Consider the following 24,866-nt stretch of genomic DNA (forward strand, 5'->3'; position numbering starts at 1 on the left):
CAAGAAAAAAACACCAGGGAAGGCTCTTCAGGGGTAGAACGAACCAGAAGAAGTATTATGTGCAAGGATTGTGCGTCAAAGTTAAAACTCGATTGGAAGAATGTATTCTCAAATTACTTAAATGGAATCCAACCAATTTTGCCAATGGGGTCGCTATTATTTCCTGCTCTTTATAAATATACCTTTTACTCTAGGGGAATATGCGGGAAATGTTAGCCAGTGCCACTCTGTAACTAAATAAGTTATGATGATTGTATTACAGCCCACATTTGTCCCAAGAGAACTGGCAACATTTTACAAACTAGAAGCATCTGACTGGAGGTGATTTTTTGAAACTTTTTTTTAACATAACAATAGTGAGACTACAGTCACATACAGCCTAAATTCTGGTTTCCGTTGAGTCAAGCGACAATTACAATGTGTTGCCATGCAATACTCCTTTCCAAAAAATAATACCCTTGCACAGCTACTCTCTGGTTCCCTGGACTGGTTTCACAAAAGTAAACAACTATTTTAGTTGAGTTCAAACTTGACTTTGACTTTTTTTAATGGTGCAGTCAGTTACACTGCATGATCTTTAATCTTACCATTTTCTTTTTAAATAAAAAAAAAATATATAGGTATATATTCCTGAAAGATTTAGCAAATAGATAGAAGGGTCACAGGGCAAACCATGTTTATTTCACTTTAAATCTCCTCGGGAAAATCACTGTGGGCTGTAAGTTTTAACTTTTGCTAACTTTATGACTTAAGACTAATGAAAAAGCTGAATTATTGGCTTCAGGAATAATAAGTAGCTTTGTGTGTTGTCTGTTATGTCATCCTTTTATATGACTTACGTAGGTATATTTCATGAATATTGCTTTTTCAGTTAAGCAGTTTGGAGCTTTCATAATTGACTAGATTATTTTGTCGCGGGCCACATCATAGTCATAGTTTGCTTCAAAGGGCCATTAAAATTGTCAACCCAAATAAATGTCTGAACGTCTCATATTGTGTATATATATACTATAGTATAGGCTACACAACAAACTGATGAATAACTAGTTTTCAAAACAGACACCGATAAAAACTGTTTAAATACTTAAAAATGAAATATTGAAATCAAATATTTTAAAATAAAAATATATATAAAAAAAGAATGGTAATAAAAATTGCTAACAAGATCTCTATTTTTTAAAAGTGAAAACAATTTTAAATTTTGGAATTGACATATGAAATTGATGCACAATTTGTCTTCGCGGGCCACCTAAGATGATGTGGCGGGCCGTATCTGGCCCCCAGGCCTTGACTTTGATACTTGTGGACTAGATAGATATTAACAAACTGTTTTGCATGTATATGAAAGCACTTTGTGAAACCAGTCCATGAGCTGAGTTCAACTTCACCAACACAAGTGAAGCAATCATCTGACATAAACGGTGTTACATCTGACCAAGAGGGGGTAGGGGGTGCCTCCGGAAATGAGATCTAATAAAAAAGTCAGATTTTGAAGAAATCTACGATACTAGAGAGGAATTTCTAAGAAATGACAAGTCAGACGGGGAAAGGGGTAAGGGCATACCGATGAATTGAGTGAAAGTACCGCTTGGTGTGAAGTCCTCTAACGGTATGGCCTGGAGGTGACTAGCAGTCTTCCCCCTGTAGCTCAGGAGCTTTGGTGGGTTACCTGCGCCGATGACCTCCTCGATCTTCACGCAGGAGACATCAATCTCTTTGGCAAACTCCCTCACGGCTTCGTTGGGGTCCTCGTAGGTAAACGGGTCAATGTAGACCTTCATTCCCGGAGTGACTATAGGAGATTCAGTGGCAAGAACGGGAAAGTGAATCTATGTTGCCAAGTTCAGTTCAAAAGCTGTACATGATGACACCCAGCAGCGCTGGTCCATTTTGCTTGGTACAATTCTTAACAAAGCTGATTGGGCTTAAGTTTCAACCACAGAGTGTGGGCAGGATGGCACTAATAGAAAATGAATCCCAGCCACTCCAGCTATCATGGCTTGTATCTCGGCGCAGGGTACCATATAATGACATGCCATGAGTTAGTTATTTTGGCAAGCCAGATAGCAATGCTTTTGTGGTGCTCTGAGAGCATCAAAGAGCATCTTTTTAGAGTTTTGAGATGCTTGTAGTCATTTCTCAGGGGTGAAACATGTTTTTTTTTTCAATTGATGGCACAAAAATGAAAAACATGCAGGCAGAGATACTTACTGTATTGCTGTAGTTTCTCTGTGTATTCTGACTCTGAACCATTTCTTTGCTTTCTGTTGAACAACAAATACATGTGCATATAATAATTAAATAACCACGTGAGCAACAACAAGGTGAAAATATGGTGACAGTGCAGATACGGATCACTACTGATGTCTGGAACAGCACGACCACACACTGCTTTGGGAATAAAAAAATCAGATAATAGTGATTGCATCAGTGCTGGCTGGTGCCACAACATTGCCTGAATGAGCAAGTAAAACTTGAAACTTCAACCCTCTGTACTTTCACCACAAACAGCTTGGAGAAAAACAGACACTATTTATTTTCTTTCCTTACAATTGGAGCAAAGTATTTAATTTGCTTTGCCTTAGTTACTCCTCAGGTTCTTTATCTCTTGCTCTCTTTTTAATCCAATCCACGGTTTTATTTTTCGCCGCAGATCCTTTCTCTTATGTTGCCTATTTTCCATTTTACCCCATCTGGAAGTTGAATGGTGACGACAAATACGATGGCATAGCAAGAGGGCAGGATTTTCCAAATGACATCTCTACGTGCTTCCTTTGTTGTGTCAGCAGTAACCAGGGCAATAATACCCGGTGGTGATTTGCATCTTATTTCAAATTCTAATTTGATTCCGGAATATACCAAAGGCCAGCTTTTTTGTGTTATTATTTTCGCTGTGTTCTTTTATGGCAGTCAGAGCAGTAGTTAAACTGAGACCCTGCATGAGACACAATGAAATGGTGTGAAAACAGAGGAGAGCAGAGAGGCAGGAGGGGTGAGCGGAGAGGGAGCCGGGGAGATTATTATTCATTGTTGCGTGACCGATGCCCACGCTTGTCAGCGGCTGCCTGAGCAGGCTTGAGAAGGGAACCGAGTGGGCGCCTGTCGGTGGTTGGTGCCAACCTTTCACACGTACATGTGGCAGTCTGCTTGACAAATAAGTTGTGTAGGGACAAACAAATATGTTTAAACCCAAGTGATGTTCCACTTTGTGAAAGGTGAGAGGAACAGCCTTTATCCTCCAAATAGTGTAACGGCAGACGAGGGCGCACCTTGGCTCTTTGTGGTTTGAAAATTGCACACTTGGTGCTGAAATTGGAGCCCAAGCCGATTAGGTCAAACAGCTGCTCAATCATGCCGTGTCCAGGATGTAAATTAATGTTATAACTAAAGATATTTAGTCTTCAGAGATTCACAACTGTCTGGAATTCAGTGGCCTTATTGGTGGCACACAGCAAGTAATCGACTGTCGCCGTCCTGGGATGGATGGGAGGACATGTAAACAAAGTTGACATTTGAAACAATCTATGTTCTGTCAAGTTGAACTAAAAATATACTCGGCAAAAGGTCCCACTATTTGAACAGAACTAAGTTTTGAAAATGTGATTTTTCTTTGTACCTTGCTTGACACACCATGTCATTTTTTTTATTCTCATTTTTAAGACAATCATTTTTATACCTGAGGCAGACAATGGCGATGACCACAACAGCAATGATGAAGACGAATACTGCAGTGGCTGATCCTACAATGAGGGGTAGTTGCTCCTGCCACAGTTTGGGTGGGTCAGCTTGAGGATGAAGCAAAAAGAACATTTGTAATCCCGATTGATTGACATTTATGAATGAATAGACTTTTATCTCACACCATGCAGGTTCTTTTTTTAATGGAAAATGGGTATAAGTATCATTAAACCATATAACCAAAGGTATATCCATGCTACTTTTAACATCTTAGAAGTTTTGCTTCTAAAACCCATATACCATAGAATAACAAAACATTTATGAAAGTGACATACTTTGCAGGTTGGTACTGAAGTCAGCTGGACTGCTATAGCGGCCATACCCAGCCACTGTTCGTGCTCGAACCTGCACCACATAAGGTGTACCAGCCTTGAGACCTTCAATGCGGGCATTGCTCCGTTGGGCCGTCATTGTATGAGCAATGGCTTCACCCTGATCCTGCAGAGAGACAGCCAGCCAATGATAAAAATCAGTGAAAAACAACATAAGAAACGCTGTACAAGATCCCTGGCTTGTCTCATTAATCCTCATCCCACACAGATGAGCTACTGTTCCTAGCACGGCTGACCAATTTCACTTTGTTAACTGGTGAAAAGGGAATGAAAAAGTAAGAAGCAGAAATATTGAGACGCGTTAGAGCTGGTTTGCTAATCCATTGGGATGAGGGCAAGACAACAAACAGCAGATATACACTCAATGCCTTTGTTTACTCCCTCAGGCACTTCCAGTCACAGTTCTGTGCATCCCTGAAAAATACTTTCTAATGGAAGGATGGCGAGAAGACAAGGGGTAATGTGGAAGGCAAAGAGGGAGAAGAATCAGGGGTGTACAGAAATCCAAAACAGAATGGCAATGTAGTAAATACTATGGCAGGGAGAGAATGAAAGAGGCGACTAATTCGGGGAGGATTACGCAAACAAAGATTGGAAATGGTGACTTGCTTTGCTGCAACCATGTGTTTATCAGTAGCGGCATTGTTTTCCTCATTTACAAATGCACAAACGACACGGTGACCATGAGTGTCAGTAAAATTCGATTGAATTAGAGGACTTACATTAGTTCTTACCTTCTCATGGTACTTAATCTCATAATCCAAAATGATTCCGTTGGGTTTTTCTGGAGGGAGCCAGGACAGGCTCATGGTGCTCGCTGTGGCTGCCATTAGGTGAACTGTGGGTACTGCAGACGGCGCTAGAAAAAATAAGACAAAACACAATAGTTCAGATTTTTTTTTATTTGGGGGATTCAATTCTCAGATTGTCAAAGAAATTGAGGATTAATGGAACACGGTCATAAACCACCAACATGAGTTTCAGGCTTTATTTATCTTTTCGAGTGAAGTGATCTCTATCTCGGTTTCTCCTTTCTCTCTTCTCAGGTCAGACCTGACTCACTCTCTCCTACATATAGGCCTTTGTTTCATAACTTGAGCTCAAAACCTCTCCATTTTTCCATACTTAAAACCATTCTTTGACATTTTGGTAGTCAGTAAATCTTAACATTTTATTACCATTGCAGTTCTATCACCCCATTGTCTTAAACTTTCTCACTTTCCTTAACAAGACACAAGCCCTGCAGGCTCCCCATTCTTGTTAAAACTGAGGATGGAAACTCCATTTTTTGTTCTTTGATCCCCCGCCCCTTGCATTTTCTATTCTAAATCCTGCTTGTGTCTGGGCCCAGGAATCCTTCTGTTCTTCCTCTTTTGCTCCCAAAAGCTTTTTTCTGTCTTTCTGTCACCCTCCCCTGCAAACCCACCCTATCCCAGACCTCCACCACACCTCTTTCTTTCTCAAAAGACAATGCTTCCAGGATAGATCCCCTGCTTACTTCTGCCGGGGGATTAGGCTCTGTCCTGCAGGAGCAGATGTAGAAGTAGCCATGGAGGTTGGCCTTCGCGGCTTATCACCACCCTTGTATTTATTTTGGTTCTTAACGTTGAATGCACATGTGGGGAAGGTCTTGGGTCTATACCGGTAGTAATCTAATCACAGATGATGCACTCTTGCCCCTCTTTTCCTCTCCTCCTGCTCTCCTCTGACCTAGGCCATGAATAGACACTGGTCTCTGCCCTTGTAGGGCACCACCCCTCATAAAACAAGGAGGCTCTATCATAGTAGACTATAGAAGTCCATGAGCCAAAAAGAGCAGGCATTCCCACAGCATCTCAGAGAAGATCAGAGACCCAAGGGAAAGGACGAGACCACAGAGTGAAGATGATTTGGGGGATGGGGGAACAACTAATCCTTTATGTTGTCTAAGCCAATGGGAAGACCAAATTTAACAAAGCAACCAAATATAGCCAAAGAAAACCTTAACAAAAGCCATTACTTGTCTCTCACCATTAAGAAGCCAAACTCATCCATTGTAATAAATACTAATAATAATAATAGCTGATGAAATCATCAAAAATTATGATAATATAATTTTTCAAATGCATTTCAAATGCACAAACAAAACAAAAGAATGACTGATTACATTGACCTAGTTACTGGTGTTGCTGTAGGCTGGTGGAACAGTGAATTAGGAACAGTTGGTTGCTAGAATAATGAGGCTTCAACATATTGAACAGACTCCTTTTTGCTACTTGGGGTGGTGATCGAACAAAGCAAATGGCGGATATGTGAGAAACGTCCTTTACTAAGTATATTTTGAACAAAGCCCATGGCCAATACAGCTCAGGCTACAGTCGTAGATCATACTTAATATGATATAAATCTTTATTCTTAATACCACAATTTTAGATTTTCCACTTATGGAATTGTGGCATGTCTTGACATCCGTTATACTTACAGATGTGTTTATTTGTCAACAGGATATTAGTTTTGAATTTAATTTTTTATTCAGCTTTTTTTTTGTATTTTTATATAAAACATGTTTTATAAATAAATGGATTAAGTGGCCTCACAAGTGCACAACTGCACCTACCGGCTTGATTGGTGGTGATATTCACAGCAGAAAACTGAGGTGTGTAAGGGCTTTTGTTGGAAACTCCATTCACAGCTTGGATTTCAAAGCTGTACTGCGTATGGGCTTGCAGGTTGCGCACCGCCACTCTACGCTGGGTCAAACCCAGGTGACGTGGCGAGATATCCACGTTGTCATCGCAGCGGGAACACATTCCCCGTTCGGGCAGGCACTTCTTACAGATGACGTTGTAGAAGGTATCATCGCGGCCGCCCAGATCCCGTGGTTCACTCCATTCCAGTACAAGCGAGGTTTCATTCACACTGGAGATGACATTGCGAGGGGCGGAGGGAACAGCTGCAAAAGACGTGATGGCATGAGGAAAATAGGTTGGGAATGTGTCCGAATTAAATCTCCGTGCATAATAGGTGGATCCAAATCTGTCTTTTTGACAGTACAGTCATGTACGAGACAATAAAACTTCCGATTGCTTCATTACACTTTAATTTAAAATATATTCAATCACATCTGCAATCAACAACTTGTGACCCACAAATGTTCCCTTTTGTTGTGCTATTGTTTTCACACATTAATTGGAACAGATTTCTTTTCCTCTTAATGAGTCTGTTCCACCCAATCAGTGAGGAAAAAAATGTTTCAATTTTCAGTTGCATACTCACTTCCACTCCCTGCCTGCCTGTGTGTGCGTGCGTGCATTTGTGTAATTTGGGATGGCATGTGAGTGAGAGAATCCATTGGCAATTCTTATCCAATTACCAAAACCTTATCTCTCATTGTACTGGGGGGCACTCATCCCCACACACCACCCCCATTAACCAGCTCACACTAGCAAATGTAGATTCTTCCCAAGTCTCCAGTGAATGTATGTGTGCATGTTTGCATTTAATAAAACCACAGTTAGAGTCTGTAAAAAACACTGAGGAAAGATAGACTTCTCTTTGAAGGCAGCTGTGCCAGGATGATAACGTTTCAGATCACAGTGGGAAAACAAGCAGAAGTGTTTGCCTTCTGTGTGCCCTGGTGGGAACAAACTCCTGTTCCGAGCGGTGATAACACTTACTGATGGCCTAAAATCCACAAGGGAAGGTTAGGCCTTATATCCATTGAGTTTAAAATTAATTGAGCTGTCTCGACTACTTCTCACAGCAGGTTTACTTTTGAAAGAATGGTTGTTGGGACATGGAGAAAAGGACAGAAGGTTACATATAAAAATATAAGCAATCGTCACTTACTTGTGCATGGGGAGTCTGGTGTGTCTGCGTCTGAGCGGTAGTAACCGTTTCGACAGGAGCAAATGCTTGCCGCTCCAGCACTGGCACGGCTGTTTGCGGGACAAGGCAAGCAGAAGCCTTCCCCTTGCTTGTACTTGAAGGTGCCGGGACTGCAAGCTAACATGGAAAAGAAGAAAGATGGAAACCAAAAGTGTGACTAATCCTGATTTACTGATCCCGAAAAGAATTTGAATATTGCCGGATTATGCACAATCATATTTGGTCGAACATATGTATGTCCCATTTTCCAAATAGGAAATATGGATCACTATCTTCCTTGAACAAAAACAACATTTTGAAAGGATTAGTGAGAATTTAATTCCACAACTATGCTTTACTATGTGGCCTACATTGGAAATATTGTCTGAGATTGCATGATTTGCATTTTATCTACAGTAGTCGGTAGAGGACAGGTAAGCCAAGAAAATTTATCATGTAACCCTTGGAACCAAAACAAGGACTAATTGCACATGCATTTTTAAAAAAATATATATAAATATACGTAGATGTATTTGAACACAGCCTGCAACCTGGCTGAAAACTATTTCCCTACTATCTCACTTAAGTTTTTAAAGAAAATAAAGAAGTTGTGACCGACAGACCCAAAAAATGTACAGGTGAAGCTTTGGTGATTGATTTTCGTTTTGCATAATTGTTTAAACATAATTTTAAAACAAACTATTGAACATAATTTTAAAACAAACTAGACTGTGTATTACAAACAATCAGATAAACTGGAAGTGGTATTTCGAAGCTATGTTATCTTTGAGGAAATGTCTCATGAAGATATGTGTGACTTCAAAATAATATATAAAATAGCAAAAAAAAAGAATGCAACTCATTGTTGCTCATGGATCCAGCTGCATTTTTTTTTCTCTCACCACGGCTTCTGACTTTGATTTATTTTGGTTTAGTCTTCCTGTTAAAAGGTTGGAGGTCGCAGCAGTGGACCACTTATTGCTCCTGCTGCAGCGTTCCTTTTCACCCAAATTCAATATTAGCACATGGTCGGCAGTTGGCTGTGTCGTATACATTAGCGCTGAGTGTGTTTGTTCTTCAATCATTAATCAAAGTTATCCACACCACTGGTTAAAAGGAAGTAGCGCTAGATAAACACATAAAAATAACCTTGACATAGAGCAGGCGGCTTCTTGCATAGCCATAGGTTGGCTGAGCCCATTGAGGTTCATTTCAGTTCAACCCAATACAAAGAAAATCATAAGCAATTTCCCAACTCAAGAGAGTTAGAAGTGCAGGATTTTCAACATGTTAGCCAAATCAAAGAGGTTGAGGAAGCTTCCCCATTAAATTAAGCTTTTTTTTCCCCGTGTTCTAAAGTGCTGATCAATCACTTCTTGCGAGTAAAGAGGTCATACTCTGCCTTTTATCCATTTTCCCCTAAGGAAACGACTAAAGAATGAGAAAGAAAGAGACAAGAGAGTAGAGGGAGAAGATGTGGAGGCAGTGAAAATGTTAATCCAGCAAACGTCCCCCCCTCCTCTTCCTCACTCTCCTGTGTCTTATCCTCTCATGCAGAACATAGAGTTTAAGAAGCTGATTAAAATGAATGGGGAAGTTGGAAAGTGTGGCGCAGAGAAAAAGAAATAGCAAAGCAAATGAGTGGAAAGGAAAGGCGAGGCTCATCGATTAATAGCGATGCACGTGTGTCCTTACTATAAATCGGATGGTGTATTAATGAGAGAAATGGCCTTCAGATTAGAATGGAATGAGGTGTCGGAGAGGTGGGGGTAGTCGAAAGTGGGCTGAATTAAAATTGGGAAGCTAAGAGAGCTACTGTCCTTTAGATGAGAACGGGAAAAGAGTATTATAAGGTAAACTAAAAATCGAGTACACAAAAATGACTGGACCAGTAGAGCTTGAGTCCTTGTCATCAGGGCCTTGACCATATGCTACCAGGAATAAATTGGTTTACAGTGCAACGTAATAGCAATGACCGGTCACTTTTTTCGGGAAACGATACCTGATAAAGAGCTAGTTCACAAGTGCAAGATTTGGAGTTTTAATGTCTAATTCACTTGAAAACCCTGTTTGAATTGGTGAACTATTAATTAGACCAGTGGTTCTTAACCTTGTTGGAAGTACCGAACCCCACCAGTTTCATATGCGCATTCACCGAAAATATATTTTTTTAAATTCACGACATAGATGTTTTTTTACTGGTGCACAAAATGAGCCGTGTATGAACATAACCTTGTTCAAAGAACAGAACCAACACAATGCATGAACTCACAACAAATTACATACTGGCAAATCAGAATTTACACAAGAAATCAGGTTTGTTTGGACCTCCTCAGTGGAGGCTCTGTCGAACCCCTGAGACCAACTCACCGAACCCCTAGGGTTTGATCGAACCCAGGTTAAGAACCACTGATTTAGACCAAATCATTAAAGTTTTGTCTTCAGATGCAAGAAGCCCTATAAGTTTTGAACTCCCAACAGAGGACCAAACATATTTTTAAAGGTATACCTCTCTCACCGTGTCTATAAAAACTTCAAAATTTATAATTTACAATACAGCCCTATTGGATTCCATTAGATTGTGCCAGTGTCCCTAATGTGCTGACTGTAGTGATTGTTCAATGTAAAGCAAGAAAAATGCTTGTTCACTTGTGTCTCTGCAAAAAGGCGTCTTCTGAACCCTAACAGCAAGGCTGATGTGCTGAAAATGCACAAAGTATGCATACACAGGCAAGTCTCCATCACCTCTCCTCATCAATAACTTTGCCAGCTCCCCCCTTATCTCATCCTGCTGTCTCTATTTGTCCTACACAACCTGAGCCTAATTTTACGCCCCCATGCCCCTCAACACACACTTTCCATTTATCCTACCCTCTCCTGCTGTCACCTGCACTCCATTTCAGCTGAGACCTTGCTCGGCTAAATTCACCTTGCTCTCAACCTCTGTGAACTCGCTATGTTCTCCATCAGCCTTGAAACTATCATCAGGGACCTCCCTGCTTTCATAAATAGGCAGCCTCTGCCGCATTTCCATTTATTTAGCAGCCAGGTGTATTGGCTTAAACCAAGGTCAGAAGGGCAAGCGCTTGCTGATAGTGTCATCTAAAATGTATTGTTCTATCTTGCAGACATTGGATTCATGTTGCATCATTTCTCAGAATGGCCAGTTCTTTGTGACCAGTATTTTTAATTTGGAGTTTTCATACCGAAAAGTGTCGCGCATTAGGAGACAGGAAAGACATTTTTATTTAGTCCGTTTTTCTAATGACTGTTGTGCAGATTTTGGTGTTTCGTCGACGATTGATGGGTCAGTCGGTTCAAATTGGCAAGTTGTGGCATTATGTTTTTCTAAATGTCACATGTAAAACTTACCTTGGCATTGCGTATCCGTCATGGCTGGTTCAAAGCCAGCCGAGCAGGTGCAGGCACCCACAGGAACCATCCATTCCCCATCTCCATTGCAGTACAGCTTTAGAGGCACAGACACCTCCAAGGCATTGGGGACACAAGTTCCAGGTGCAATCACCAGAGACGTTGCCTCGGCTCCAGTTGCTGTTTCTGGAAAAACTGCAAAGTTTGCAATCGTGGTGGAGCACTTCTTATAAAAAACCCTCACTGAGATGAGTGACATGCAAGCCCCAAGGTCCTGGAAGGCCAAGTAGAACCCGGCTTTGGACAGTGGCCCAAAACTTCTGACTTTAGTGTTGACCAGTCCGGAATCGAGCTTAGAAAAGCTTGTATCCGGGGCAATGGTGTCTACTTTCACATATGGGTTTTCCATCCAGAAGGGACTGGTTGCTGTGGCTGAGTCTGAGTCGGACTCATAGTAGAAGAGGTTGAAGGTCTCTTTGCAGGAGCCTGGGATGTTTGGAATGCTGTTGCAATCACGCACTGTGAATTTCATCTCCACATATACTCGCAGCACATCCTTCCTCGGGATAAAGTCACTGCGTAGCCAGTTATTCTGGTTGAGCTCTCTTACGTTACATACTTGGTAAGTTCGGATGGGATTCATGGCATCATCATAGCCACTCACTTCTTCCCACTAGAAAGAAAAAAACAAAACAGGTTAGACGAAAATGTTGCAAATGGAAAGAGGTTACGTATATATTTGAAACACCGAAGCAAGGGAGTTCTACAAAACTCTAAAAAAGATATTGTCAAAGTCTTACTTTCATTGCCAATCAAAACCACATTACTATCTTTCTTGGATTGGATGTGCAAGTGTATCTAATGAAATGGTCCGTGAGTGTGTGTGTGTCCTATAGTGAGCATAAGAAGAAAAAAAAAGATGAGAACTGCAGATTCATCACAATTAGAGCAGCCTGACACCTTCTTAACCCATAATAATCACATTACCTGTTTGGAGGGAACACACACATTGCTTCATAACCAATTACACTGGAACTGAAGTATTGAACTGAAATATTTTGAAATTCTCCAACCTTCATGCTTTTCTGTATTTTTTTCTTCGTTTGTCTCCATCTTTCAATGCTATTGCAGTACCCAAAGGATGCATTACTAAGGACAAAACTGGATTCAAATTTCCTAAACTTTGATTACCAGCTTCATTAAACGAGTGAACACAAACCAGGCTATAAAAAGCTTTGTGTGAGACACTGTAATCTAATGCAATTTTCAGTCGCGGAATGAGGACACCACAATTAAACGGTCTCACTTCAAACAGCGATTCCCGTGAGTAGAGTGTGTCTGGGTGGGTGTATGTGCTGGGGACCTGCTCTGTTTTCAACAGTGTGTGTTCATTTAGTAAGCTTAGCCATCGTTTGTTTGCAGTGTGCATTTAAACCACTACAAATGTTTTATGTGCTCATGTTATGATTTAGTAGTTAATCCTTATAGATGAAAAATGTTGCTCTCATTAAACATTATCTAAAACAACATTGACCTTCTGTTTACAGAAGGATTTCTTTTTTGTGCCTGGTAAGAATAAATAAAGTAAGGTCTGCAGCTAAACGAAAAGCACTTAGCAATGAGGTTTACGTAAGAACATTTAGAACTATGACACAACCACACACCAGTTGTTTCCTTTTAAGTACTGAGCATGTTAATTAAGGGTAAAATATGGATGCGTGTGGGAAGGGGCTATTCATCTAAGGCCTGAGTGGCTGTGAAGGAGGGGGACTAGATGGACATAGCTCGGCCCTGGTCTGGCAAGAAGCAAGTATGGCAGAAGAATGAAGCCATAATCACCTGACAGGTCAATCGGACGACTAAAAGCAGGAAGCGCCAATGGAGACTGAAGTGCAAATTACTATAGTCAATGTGTTTACAAAAAAGAAAATATTTTGCATTTTTGCAACTGTTGTTTGTACTATCCTAATATCGCTGTAAAAAACATCACAGATATATGCATTGAAAGCATTTTTTATTACCAAATATATTTTCATGCATGCAAGATACTATTTATTTATTTATTTATTTATTTATTTATTTATTTATTTATTTATTTATTGTCTTACTTACTTACTTACTTACTTACTTACTTACTTACTTACTTACTTACTTACTTACTTACTTACTTACTTACTTACTTACTTACTTACTTACTTACTTACTTACTTACTTACTCATTTATTTAGTTACATTTATATTACTTTATTTATATAGCACATTTCCTAACAACAAAATCTTATATATTTCTTGGATCTGTAATGCTGGAAGTGGGCAGGAGGAATTTAGAGTAGTAGCCTTTTTGTTGTTGTTTTGTGCAACCCCATCAAACAAGACAGCGACATTGTGACTCAGACAAGCCAGGAGAGCCTCTCGGGATAGTGTACTGTATTATGTGAGTGAGTCTATTTTGAGGATTTTCTTTCAGAGTTCCGGACTCAACCTGTCTCTATCTTGCTTCCTGGTGTCAGTATTTCACTGTCAACTCAGCCACTGTATTGACACCTCAAGAATATAATGATATAATTAAAAAGTAGCAAATGTAAATAATCACATATCTATAAGAGCAACATGCACATTTGATACACAAATAACTAACATTTTGATGTGTAAGGAAAATCTAGAGTCTCTCTCGAGACTGTCCATCATTTTAAAAGGAGCATCTGTTGCTCAGGGAGGTGTTTTTGAATTTGTATGCTGTCTCTTTGCTGCCATTGATGGGGAGGGAGGTCAGAGTGAGTGAGCAGAAGATGGACGGCTGTGAAGAGGCAAAGACTATGGTAAGGGGGTTGGCCATTTTATTGTTGCAGTTTGAGTAATTTGGCTTCATTAAGGGCGAGTTACTTATTGTAAAAGAAAAGGGAAGGGTGGATGACTTGGAACAGCTGGGGTCGACTTTCCCTGTCAGTGTGTTGGGGTGTAAACAAAATATAAAAATGGGGGCCCTCGCCTTTCAGAGCACAGAGGCCACAGTGAGAGGGCCACACAAAGGCATTGGGAAGAGTGTTGGTAGACTTTGAAGTATGGTTGAGAAGAGGTCAAGACTCTTTTTTGGCCTTCTCCTTAAGCCATTGTGGAAATCACGTGGGAAAACAAAATGAAACCGTCACTGGTACTTTGTGGGTGGCAGATTCCAGTGCGTACAATGGTTCAATACCAAGACAGTTTAAACTTGGGAGAATAACAGACTTTTATATTTTAAATATGTTGACGCATTTTCCTTAGCTCCTTAACCTATTGTGGAAATCACATGGAAAAACAAAATTAAACTGTCACTGGTACTTTGTGGGTGGCAGATTCCAGTGTGTACAACGGTTCAATACCAAGACAGTTTAAACTTGAGAGAAGAAAAGATTTATATATTTTAAGTATATTGACGCATGTTGAGCTAAAGATCGGTTGCATAATACATATTCATACCTCAACGTCACTAAATTGGTTAAAATGACTGATCAAATGATCCATCTATCTGACAGGTGAGCTATACTGGTTTGACGAATTTGTAAACTCATCCGAAAGTGGATCAATTAGACACAGTCAAAAACCTGATCTCCTACAAATATGCATAGGTTGAATTACTGTATGTTGGATTGCATGGCAGTTAAGCAATGTGGGTCTTTATTTCACTTACTTTCAAATAAACCTCACATTTTATAGTGTCCTTTTGCTGTGATTAGTCCACATAACATTTTTGTAGTGCATATTACAGTTTGGTAATGTGGTTCTTGACAAAGCTGAATCAATTTGTAAGTACTCACACTGCCCCTGAGAAGACTCGATCTGTGTTACATGTATAAATCTTTGTACACATCAAACAGACTGCACAATAAACTCACCCCAGTCTCAGGGTGCGAAGTCCAGGCTAATTCTGTAGTCGCCCACTTGGTATCCATCAGTGTCTCTGAAAATGAAAGCAGAATATCCAGATCAGAGAAACGACGACGGTTAAGATCAATCGAAATTTCACTCGATTTACAACCATCGTCATAAAACAGAAAGTTGTCCGTTATAAACTGTTAGAGGTAACGCTTTTATTTTAATGACACAAAGGGTCTAGACAATGAAGCACTGTATGTGTTTGTGAGCAGAAGAGATCTCAGTGGTAGATTAGGGGAGCAATGTGGCCCATGTTATTGCACCTCCTTGTTAAACTAATTAGCCTTAATTAGACCAAAAGGAGTGGGACAAAAGCACAACTGTGGTTTGCACCAAGAAGAGAAAGGTTCTGCTTTTCACAAGGCACTGTCACACAAACACACTTACAGTAACCGGTTGTAAAAGTTGACATGATATATAAGCCGACAGAAGGCTTGTATAAGGGGTGATAAAGTTGGGGGACACAAAGGAGCCGCTCTAGACTGCAACAAAAGTCAACACGCTTCAATTGGTTTCGCTGACAAAACGACATCTTGACTAGCAAATAAACACAACAGTTCTCAAGCACAATATGGTAGGGCAATGCACACTGCTGAAAATCCTCTTTTCGACTCTCAACCTCCATTTACCGATTTCATGCTTCTTCTGCTTTTTCTACTTCCATGCTGCCAGCGTTGTGCTAGCAGGGAAGAAGGAAAATAAATTTGGAATCTTTTATTACCTGCTGCTCAAGGCACGGCATGAAGCTACTGTTATTATTTCGCTGTGCTGTGCTACAGGATAGCATAAAATGATGAAATGGCGGTGATGGATTTTTGGGCTTGTGCTACTTTTGGTCACTGATAGCAGTATAACCACCAGTCCTTTATCTTTCTCTCATTTTGTATTTTTTTAGTGTGACACTGGTGTCCAACAAATTACACGATATGGGCATAAGCAATCAGTGGTCACCTATTAAATATAAATCTAGATAAAGATGCCAATCAAAGATTGATTAAGTGATCAATCCTTTAATAATGTATTTCCTTGTATAAACAAACCGGTAAGTGCAACAGCATGTCAAGTCATGTTCAGTGGCTGTCGACAGACCTTTATTACTTCAAGGCCTGTTGCAGCATTGAAGAGCAAGGAAAGCGACAAACGTCATTCAAGTGATAGTTTCTTGTGAATTACGACTGTAAATTTAGCATGTGTGTGCAGCTGAGAATTCCTTGTGAATTACAGCCCCCATGTGCCTCGAGTTAATGTTACAGATATGGGTGTGTGGCTGTTAGACTGTGGAGTTAACAAGGTTTATGACAAAAAGTAACATAAAATCTGATTGTGTGTGTCGCTTTAGTTTGCCCCTCTCGGGCCTAATGTTCTGGAACTGTGAAGCTACTGACAACTGTCTCTGTGGGCGGGGCACCAGGAGCTGAAGTGAATAGAATGTACGCGCAGCTGTACAAAGTCAAAGCCCGCTTGCTTTGTCAACCATTCTGTGCCTCTGTGCTGATGCTGAAAATGCTTTAGAAAAAAAAAAAAAAAAGAAATCACAAAAGCAGTTTGCTTTTGTTGATGCGCTCCCTTTGTATCATGGCAGCATTTGTCCCAAACAAGCGCAAATTTGTGTTTTCATCTCACGGTGTCAATGGATATTATCTGCAGAATTTCCCATGACTCATCACATGACAATGGGTGATTTGAGGCATGTTACTCATCGCTATGCAGGTCGTAAGTAAACTGAGTGGCGAAAATGATACACCTCCGCTGACTGTTGTGTTTTATTATTATTATGTACGTCTTGCCAGGTTTATCATTATAGCTGACCTTGCTGAGAATTACACACACAGCAGAACAGTATGGTACAAAAAAGAAGTAACAACGAGGGAGGAAGAATGAGTGGTGGGGAAATGAAAGGGGGTTATTCAAAGTATACACCTGTGCAGTTTGACTTTGTGGTTTGGATCATTCGGGAGTATGCATACACCATCCCCACCATCTTTCCTGATGCATCTGCATTGTTGAAGCTCACCAGGCCTGAGCTTGCATGCAACCGGGAGTGTGTATGTGTGTTTGGTGCAAAGCCCTGTATTGTGCCCAAAGTGGAGCACTAATTCTGAGTCAATGGGGCAAAACCAAACCCTGGCTGACCACTCTCTAACCTGGCCACTCCCCACAAGTCAGTGTATATAATCTTCTTTCTATTTTAGTTTGAATGATAAATCAAACAAAAAAAGCTCCTGTGTAGACTATTAGTAAATATTCATGACTTTGTATCAAAACCAAAGCCACCTGCACTGTTACAGAGGAGTTGTTTAAGTTGACTTTTTTTTTGTTGTTTTTTGTTTCTTTTAAAACCATGCTATCAGTGTGTCCAAAGAACCAGAAGGACAGGTTGAGCGGGGGAAGCCCAAAGTCAATATGAGACCTCCCCAGTACACAAAAAATGGTACGCTTTACCTTTTGGCTTGCCTATATTACCATCATTTCACTAAACCTGCTCCAATTCTGGGATCTGTAAACTGAGACGTGGGGTCTTTGTAGCTAAGAGGACATGGAAACGCAAACAAAGTAAATCATGTGAATAATCATGCAAAACTGTAAAACTCACAAACGGGGTATCCTAGACTTCTTACCACCTGTTGTTTACTTTCGCTGACATGACCCCTTCTCAAAATGTCTCCCTTCGTCGAGGTGTGTTTGCATGATAAATGAAAATGTTTTTCAAACTCCTACTCCTCACAGAACCTATTCAATTAGCACGCCTATGTTTGAGTAATCTGGGGAATGCTTTAGTTAAGCATTATTAATGATTGAGGCCAAATGCACCTGGGATTAGCGGAACAAACATGGTGGTGACATTTGTCTTCGCTGCATGGTGCGATTGTGCAAGGGAAAAAATGTAGGACTACAAATTGGAAAGATCAGAACGGTGGTATATACATGCACGCACACACACACAAAGGTAAGGTACCCCTTTACCATCTCTTTAATCCTGTAATGACAGGGCTGGGCTAATAACAGGGGAGGGCAGTGAAGCATTCATCCCTATGGTCATATCCACACGCTCAATCACATACAGATTCAACACACAGCACTCGGATTTACAAAGCTTCTTACAACATTTCTTTGTTAAAACAAGACACTAAATAAATAAACAATAGAAAGACTATAATTGAGGGAAGGGAATGTTGCAGAGGACAGGTGAGGAAGGTGTCTTGAATATCTGTGGTAAAATCTGCAGATACAGCAAATTGGTCAAGTTACGAAGGCATCAATGGAACATTCCACTTTCAAAATCAGAATAGAACTGGTTATCTGCTTGTCCTCCTCCATGAACCAGGAAGTAGTAGGCGGACTAACAAACACATAAACAACAAATGTGATCCAACAAGGTGATAAATAAATGTGATCCTCTAAAATTTCTACCGATGCCCCTCTGCTTTCCTGGGGCACAACACTATGGCTCATCTTTATTTAGTAAGTTGTAATACTAGTAAAAGATGAAAACTGCAAGATAAGTTCAAAAAAAGTCATTTTAAAGGACTTTAAACCTATAATCACTCCCTGAAATATTTTCTTCCATTGCTTCATTGTCTTACCCAGACCTTTTTTGTCTCTGGATTGCTTTTGTTACATTGGGTCCGCAGTCAAACATGATGAGCACATGGTAACCTGGCATGGGGTGGCCACTCCATTAAAATACTGCGGCGCCTGGTTGCCAAACACTCGAGCCTCTGTTTAGCCACAGAAACACTGAAATGTGTCAACATGGAGTGTGAGGACCCTGCGCTCAACTTATTAGCGCTATTAGCCTGATTGCTTTGTGTGCCATCTTTGTTGGCTCGCCTTTTGTCATCCACAGAGGAGTTTTTGCACAGAAAGAGGAAGAGGAGGGACAAAAAGAGAGCAGGAGAGGAGTTGCTATTGAAATTCAAATTGTTCAAGCAGTCTTTTTGCCTTTGTACGGGGCCAGAGAGCCATGATTAGGAGTCCACGCCCCCCCCGAAATCCCCCTTTTTTTAAGCAAAACCTCCCATTTAGTACCATACACACATGCACTCACACACGCACGCACACACACACACACGCATCACACACACACACACACACAGAAGGGACGGTAATTGGTTGCTGCGACATAGACGGGCCAAGGAGGTGATTCCTCTGTGGAATTCCTGAACAGACTTGCCTCCCATGACAAATGCCCCCCATCGTCTGTCTACAAACACACACATACACACTCACACTTCAACCCACTAGCGCTCTCTGTCAGTCATGCCACAATGGCTGTCACACAAGACGTTTGCGGCGCGTTTTTGCTAACAGGGTTACACTCCTGAAGCCAAGCAAATAAGCTCCCTGCTTACCTTGTTGTCTCGGTCTTCCACGTGCATCAGCGCTCTCAGAGAAGTCTGATCAACTGTCTTTGCCCCTTTGAATTCAGTCTCAAGACTCTTGCCCTCAATTATTTTCTCCCTTGTCAAACTCTTCGCCGCTCCAGTCGCAACAGCATGCCTCTCGTTTTAAATTTAAATGCTTGAATCAATAGAGGTAATTTGTGACATACTGCACAGTGCAAATTGCTTTCATATGTTTGTGTTATTACAAGCACTCATGCAATTGCTTTTTCCAATGAAGTCTATGCTATTTCCTGTATTGCTGATGGAATGAGCCTCTTTGTCTCTGCCTCCACCCCCATCTTTCATCTCATTCCCCTAAGCCCGCTGCTAGTCGGTCTCCCCATCCCCTTCTCTCACTAACTCCCCTAATTACAAAGAAAAGAGGATCTGACGAACAGGTAGCCCCGGGGCCAGCTGTCTGTAAACCAGGTGTGCCTCTCCATGTATATGTGAGTACTGTATATGCGTGTCAGGATGTGCCATGTGCAAGACTGTGTACTTATGTTAACTCATTATAAGCTGCCCTTTTGCAGTTTGGATGTATTCATACTGTATATCAATACAACTAGAGCTTCATTGTTCCACTGTCTGCAACACTAATCACTTTTCCAATTTAATCATGCCAATTAAGTAATGAGACTGGGCCAGTTTAGTATGCATTTGTTGATGGTCATAACTTAATATGATTTATTAATAAAAAATAAAATGATATGGGAGAAAAATATTAACAAACAAAGTGTTAGTTTTCAAATTAATATAATGAAATTACAATAGGGTTTGGATGAAATCCTACTTATGGGAAGAGGCTGGTCAACCAAAAGTCTCTTCATGCTCGCGATAATTGATCGTTAACATACGTACATATATTGTCCCAGCAGTTCTATTAATGACATTGTTTGAATACAATTTAATAACTCATCATGACTAGAGAGAGTTTAACTAAGGAATATACAAACAGAGCTGGAGGTGAAGCATTACCAGTAGTTTTAATGGCCACTGCACTCACCTTCATTCATTGATCTATTGATGGAAATGTATTCAAAATCCATCTCTGGATAGAGTCCATGTAATTTATTTCTGTGTTTCTTCATTTGGGAGTGTTTTCTTATTGTCTAAGTATAAATGAAATGTTGCTACACTTGACGATTGTATTTGATTGCTTTGAACTTTCAACATTTTTAGTTGCCAACATTTAAAATCTGATAAGGTAATGTAAAAGGTTTCATTTTCTATCCTTGACATTCCACATTTGTCTTCCTGTCTGAGCGTGCCTTTTCATTGAACACACGCGCTCTTATCTTCATGCGTGCGCTGCTCTCACAAGATTGCTCACTCATGACTAAATAACAGAGTTCTCATGTGTCGGCTGACGACATTTTGTACAATTCTGCTTCATAGGTTGACACAAAACTTGGAGGCTTTTGCGTAAAAGGAGTCATTCCCGCTGTGCTGATTCATGAGAGGTTGTCTGACACTGTCATGTTGTTACGTAAAAAAGGATTTCTAAAAGAACACTAATCGCACCGTCTAATAATGACATCATCAAAAAGTACAGATCTTGTCAATCTGTCATCCTCTGTTTGATTTTCTCTCAACAATAAGAAAAATAAATTCTGGACAATAAATTAGACTCATTTTTTTTTCCCCAGGCATCAAAGGTTTCACAAGAGTTCACGTCATACTTTGGAAAAGTGCCTTACTCATTTGTAAAAGTTAAGGGCATCAGGTCTGTATTTAACCACATGAAGGATATCGGCACAGGGCCAGCTTTTTCAGCAGGCATGGGATGTTTACATGACATTCCATGGAACAAAATGAAGCAGTTTTTACCCTTGAAGTAATTTCTGCACTCCTATTTTCATGTTTTACATTTAGCAATTTATTTCAGTTTCAAGTTCTAATTCAACAGATAGTAAATACTATTTGAGTCAGCAATTGGATTGCTGTGACCAAACACCGGCTGACTTGAATAATGTTTGCCTTTGCGTGAGATTCCTTGATGCCATCATCTGATTTTCTGGTGAATGACTCAGTTGTCTGCGACTGAAAAATGCAAACAAGCGGGCAGGGAGCACGTTCGCCTGCACCGGGCGGATCTGCATATGGAAATATTGATCTTGTCGAATTTTGCGTGCATTCGCATGTATGCCTTTGTATTAGTCAGTGTAAGAAAGTAAGCGAGACTGAGTAATCAAGACTGTGTGAGTGCCTGTGTGTGTGTTGGTTTGAAAATCTAAAGCTGTTGATTTCACCTCAGCCCCCCTATGGAGGCTATATTACCTGATATAAGACTCATATTTAAACCCCAATGTGGAATAAGTGCAACCTCAGCAAGCTCTGATTGATTTATGAAACCGTTGCGGAGATGAGAGGCAAACACACAGCATGCACAGGCAGAGCACATCTCAAGCTGCTATAAAAAGACTTGAAACAAACCAAAATAACAAGCAACCAACACTCATCTAAACTCCCAACTTTATCATTACCACCATTCAACCATTCCTATTTATAAGACATACTGTAAAAGCTATCTCTCTATTTCGTGTATGTCTTTGAGAAACACAAAAAAATTACCTGGTTTCTCTGCCCGGTTACCACCAAGCAGCGCAGTTACAAAGTGGAAGCTATTTTTTTATGCTATCAAACACAATTTCTTTTGTAAGCGTGGGAGAAAAGAGATGTTCCAAGCAAGAGACAAAGAAAGAAAGAAGACCAAATAATGCAAGAGAAATAGAGAACATGGAAGGTGAAGGTGGGTGTAAAGTTGACAAAGGAGACATAAGACAACAAGAGGTGTTCACTATTCCCTAAAGCATCATCGGCTTTCATTGCCACAATGTTTTTGGCACACTGACATACATAGACCTTCAGAGAGATCCTGTGTGTTTGTGCTCAGACATCTACAATATTTTCCCTCAAGTGTCTCACATGCAGCCTGGCGGTGCCTGTTTTCTTCTCATTGCATTACCGTAGCCTAGGGAGCCATCATCTACTTCACTACCATCCTCCCTGTGGTCGCTTCTATGACATGCACCTTTTTTTTTTTTTTTTTGTTTACTCTATTTCTGTGCCAACTTCAATATCCACAATCAGAAAAAAACCCTATACATCTAGCACTGACAAAAGGGGCAATGGGATACCCAAGCAACATGTTCTTGCATGAATTTTAATATAAACACTTTGCTGCAGTGTTTGTGTGAATCCAATAACTACAATAGATGTGAGTAAATTAAATACCCCTTTTGTTCAAGGTCTATGGTTATTGTAGTGTCCCGCTGTGGTTCTAATCATTCTCCAACACAAATCTATAAACACTCACATATTTTTATACAGTGGTGGGGGTGAGTTGTTGTGCTGCCCAGTCAAGAAGATTTTGAGCGAAGCCTTCGACATGGGAGCTGGAGCTCATATGCATATGCTAATGTGCACAGTGTATTACTAATGTAAACATTATCACAAGAGTATGAAAAATAATAGCATGTATGGCTCTCTTATTTTCTGTTTCTTTCTTTGTCTGTCTCTTTTTCGCATGAACACACAAATCCTTTTTATTCATTGGGCTGAACTCTAGAAAGAACTGGAACAGGGGTATTGAATGAAAGCCACAGCTTTTTGAATGGATCAACCCCACAAGAAAAAGGCTGAGCACACCAAGCTTTCTCTTACTCAGTTTTTCTTTTTCGTGGATTCGCCTTCATGCAATTTTTTCCTAATACCGTCATCTGCCATTGTATCGGATCACTTTCAAATACGCTTCCAGAACATCAAGTAATGAAATGTTGAATCTAATTAAAGATTTCCACTTCCTGTTCCACCCGGAACAGCTGCCTGGGAGTCTGCAATAAGGGGCAAAACCCCAGTGCGGTCTACATGTTCCACATACCAGTGGCTTCCAATTACTTTAACACAGTTTGAAAAACACTGCGGTGGCAAAAACCAAAAGTCTTTGAGGTTTGCTTGTTTCTTTTTTGCTTCTCAATGGAAATGTATAGAATAAACAAAGAGTTGAATTATAGTTGGACCGATTTGCACAGAGTTGACATGGAAAAAAAAAAAGATGTCTCTTGACTAATTATGTGGTGATGTATTGAGATGTTGTACGGTAATTATCAATTCCATTATTAATGTCTCATTAATTTCCCAGGTATGCCCTTGTTACCTGTAAGGAAGAAAACTTATTAAATTAAAATGAGGAAATGAATGTAGGTGGGGAATTTTAGCAGATGAGTAATTACATTTCAGCTACAGGCCAAAAAAAGGGACGGAACAAAAGCTTAGGAGATGTGGAATTTTATCTTCTCACAACGGTTCAATAAAAGGTGGCTTGTTACAGCTTACCTGCCTGCCCAGTGATTAGGCACTCAAGCCAAAAACTGTGAGAACAAAAGGGAGGTTGAAGTGTGGAATGTAACCTGGCAAGTCAGGGCTCCGAGGGCGTGTATGAATGACAAGCATCGACACACTAAACCTTTTTCTAAGCAAGGCGTTCAAATTCACATCCGCCAAGATCATATTTATGTACAGATATCTCTTTCTATTTACTCGTAAGTACAAAGAAGCAAGGGAGTCTCACTTAAACCATTGGGACACTCCAGTTAGATTCCAGTTATGCAATTAGGAATAACTGCACACATGGACCTTTAGAGAAGTTATTTACAGGAAACACTAGGCAGGTAATCTGCGTTTGTCCTTTATTTTTGCCCCACAAAAAAAATCCTTTTGTCTGTTTTCAAATTTTGAGTTGTTCTGCTTCCAGGCATTGGGGTAAAGAAGTGGTTTTGCAACAAAAGTTTGGCAGCAGCATTACCCACTGTTACGAAATGGTGTAATTTCAGTTTGCTTGTGTTTGTTAATTGCACTTAAGCAATTGTTTATGGTCCATTATGACAAAGAAGAGGCCACTAAAATGGGCTCATGTATTTATCCAAGTGGATTTCATTTCTTGAAGTACTGGCAGATAAATGTCCTTTGTTTGGTATAAATGACATTAAATAAGTGACATACTGCAGACATTATAATTATTTATGAGTCAATTGTTTTGTTTTGATTCAGGGTGCCACCCTTAAATGTTTGCGTAAATACAAGTGACTGACCACACTATGTCTCGCTCCCCCACTTTGCACTCTCTTACTGCAAGATATTATTCGACCCTGATTTTTAATCGCCATCAAGTTAATTAATCCCACACTTGGCTGCTGTAATAACTTGACTTGTTAGACCTCTCCTGCGTAAATGGAAATCACCTCTCGAGCAGCTAAAACGGCCACTAATGAACCAG

General features: G+C 40.3%; 2 protein-coding genes across 11 annotated transcripts in view; one reads left to right on the top strand and one right to left on the bottom strand.

The window, feature by feature from the left end:
* The window catches only part of mfsd8l1 (major facilitator superfamily domain containing 8-like 1), a 240,800-nt gene that overhangs the window by 157,059 nt on the left and 58,875 nt on the right, over positions 1-24,866 (top strand). The gene's annotated exons all lie outside the window — the stretch shown is intronic.
* The window catches only part of ephb3b (eph receptor B3b), a 49,062-nt gene that overhangs the window by 8,500 nt on the left and 15,696 nt on the right, over positions 1-24,866 (bottom strand). For 2 of the 9 annotated variants that reach the window (XM_088394675.1, XM_088394669.1), the window contains exons 2-10: positions 15,164-15,228; positions 11,289-11,961; positions 7,899-8,054; positions 6,667-7,002; positions 4,793-4,929; positions 4,014-4,176; positions 3,677-3,785; positions 2,212-2,264; positions 1,565-1,804 (exon numbers count right to left, since the gene is read on the bottom strand). In XM_088394675.1, coding sequence (XP_088250801.1) covers positions 1,565-1,804; positions 2,212-2,264; positions 3,677-3,785; positions 4,014-4,176; positions 4,793-4,929; positions 6,667-7,002; positions 7,899-8,054; positions 11,289-11,961; positions 15,164-15,228 — 1,932 coding nt within the window. The remainder of the gene's footprint in view (positions 1-1,564; positions 1,805-2,211; positions 2,265-3,676; positions 3,786-4,013; positions 4,177-4,792; positions 4,930-6,666; positions 7,003-7,898; positions 8,055-11,288; positions 11,962-15,163; positions 15,229-24,866) is intronic. The other 7 variants (XM_088394677.1, XM_088394674.1, XM_088394671.1 and 4 more) reach the window with 6 other exon arrangements.

Source organism: Syngnathus floridae, chromosome 13 (assembly GCF_059516105.1).
Source record: "Syngnathus floridae isolate MCC-2025c chromosome 13, RoL_Sflo_1.0, whole genome shotgun sequence".
In the NCBI taxonomy this organism is placed as follows: Eukaryota; Metazoa; Chordata; class Actinopteri; order Syngnathiformes; family Syngnathidae; genus Syngnathus; species Syngnathus floridae.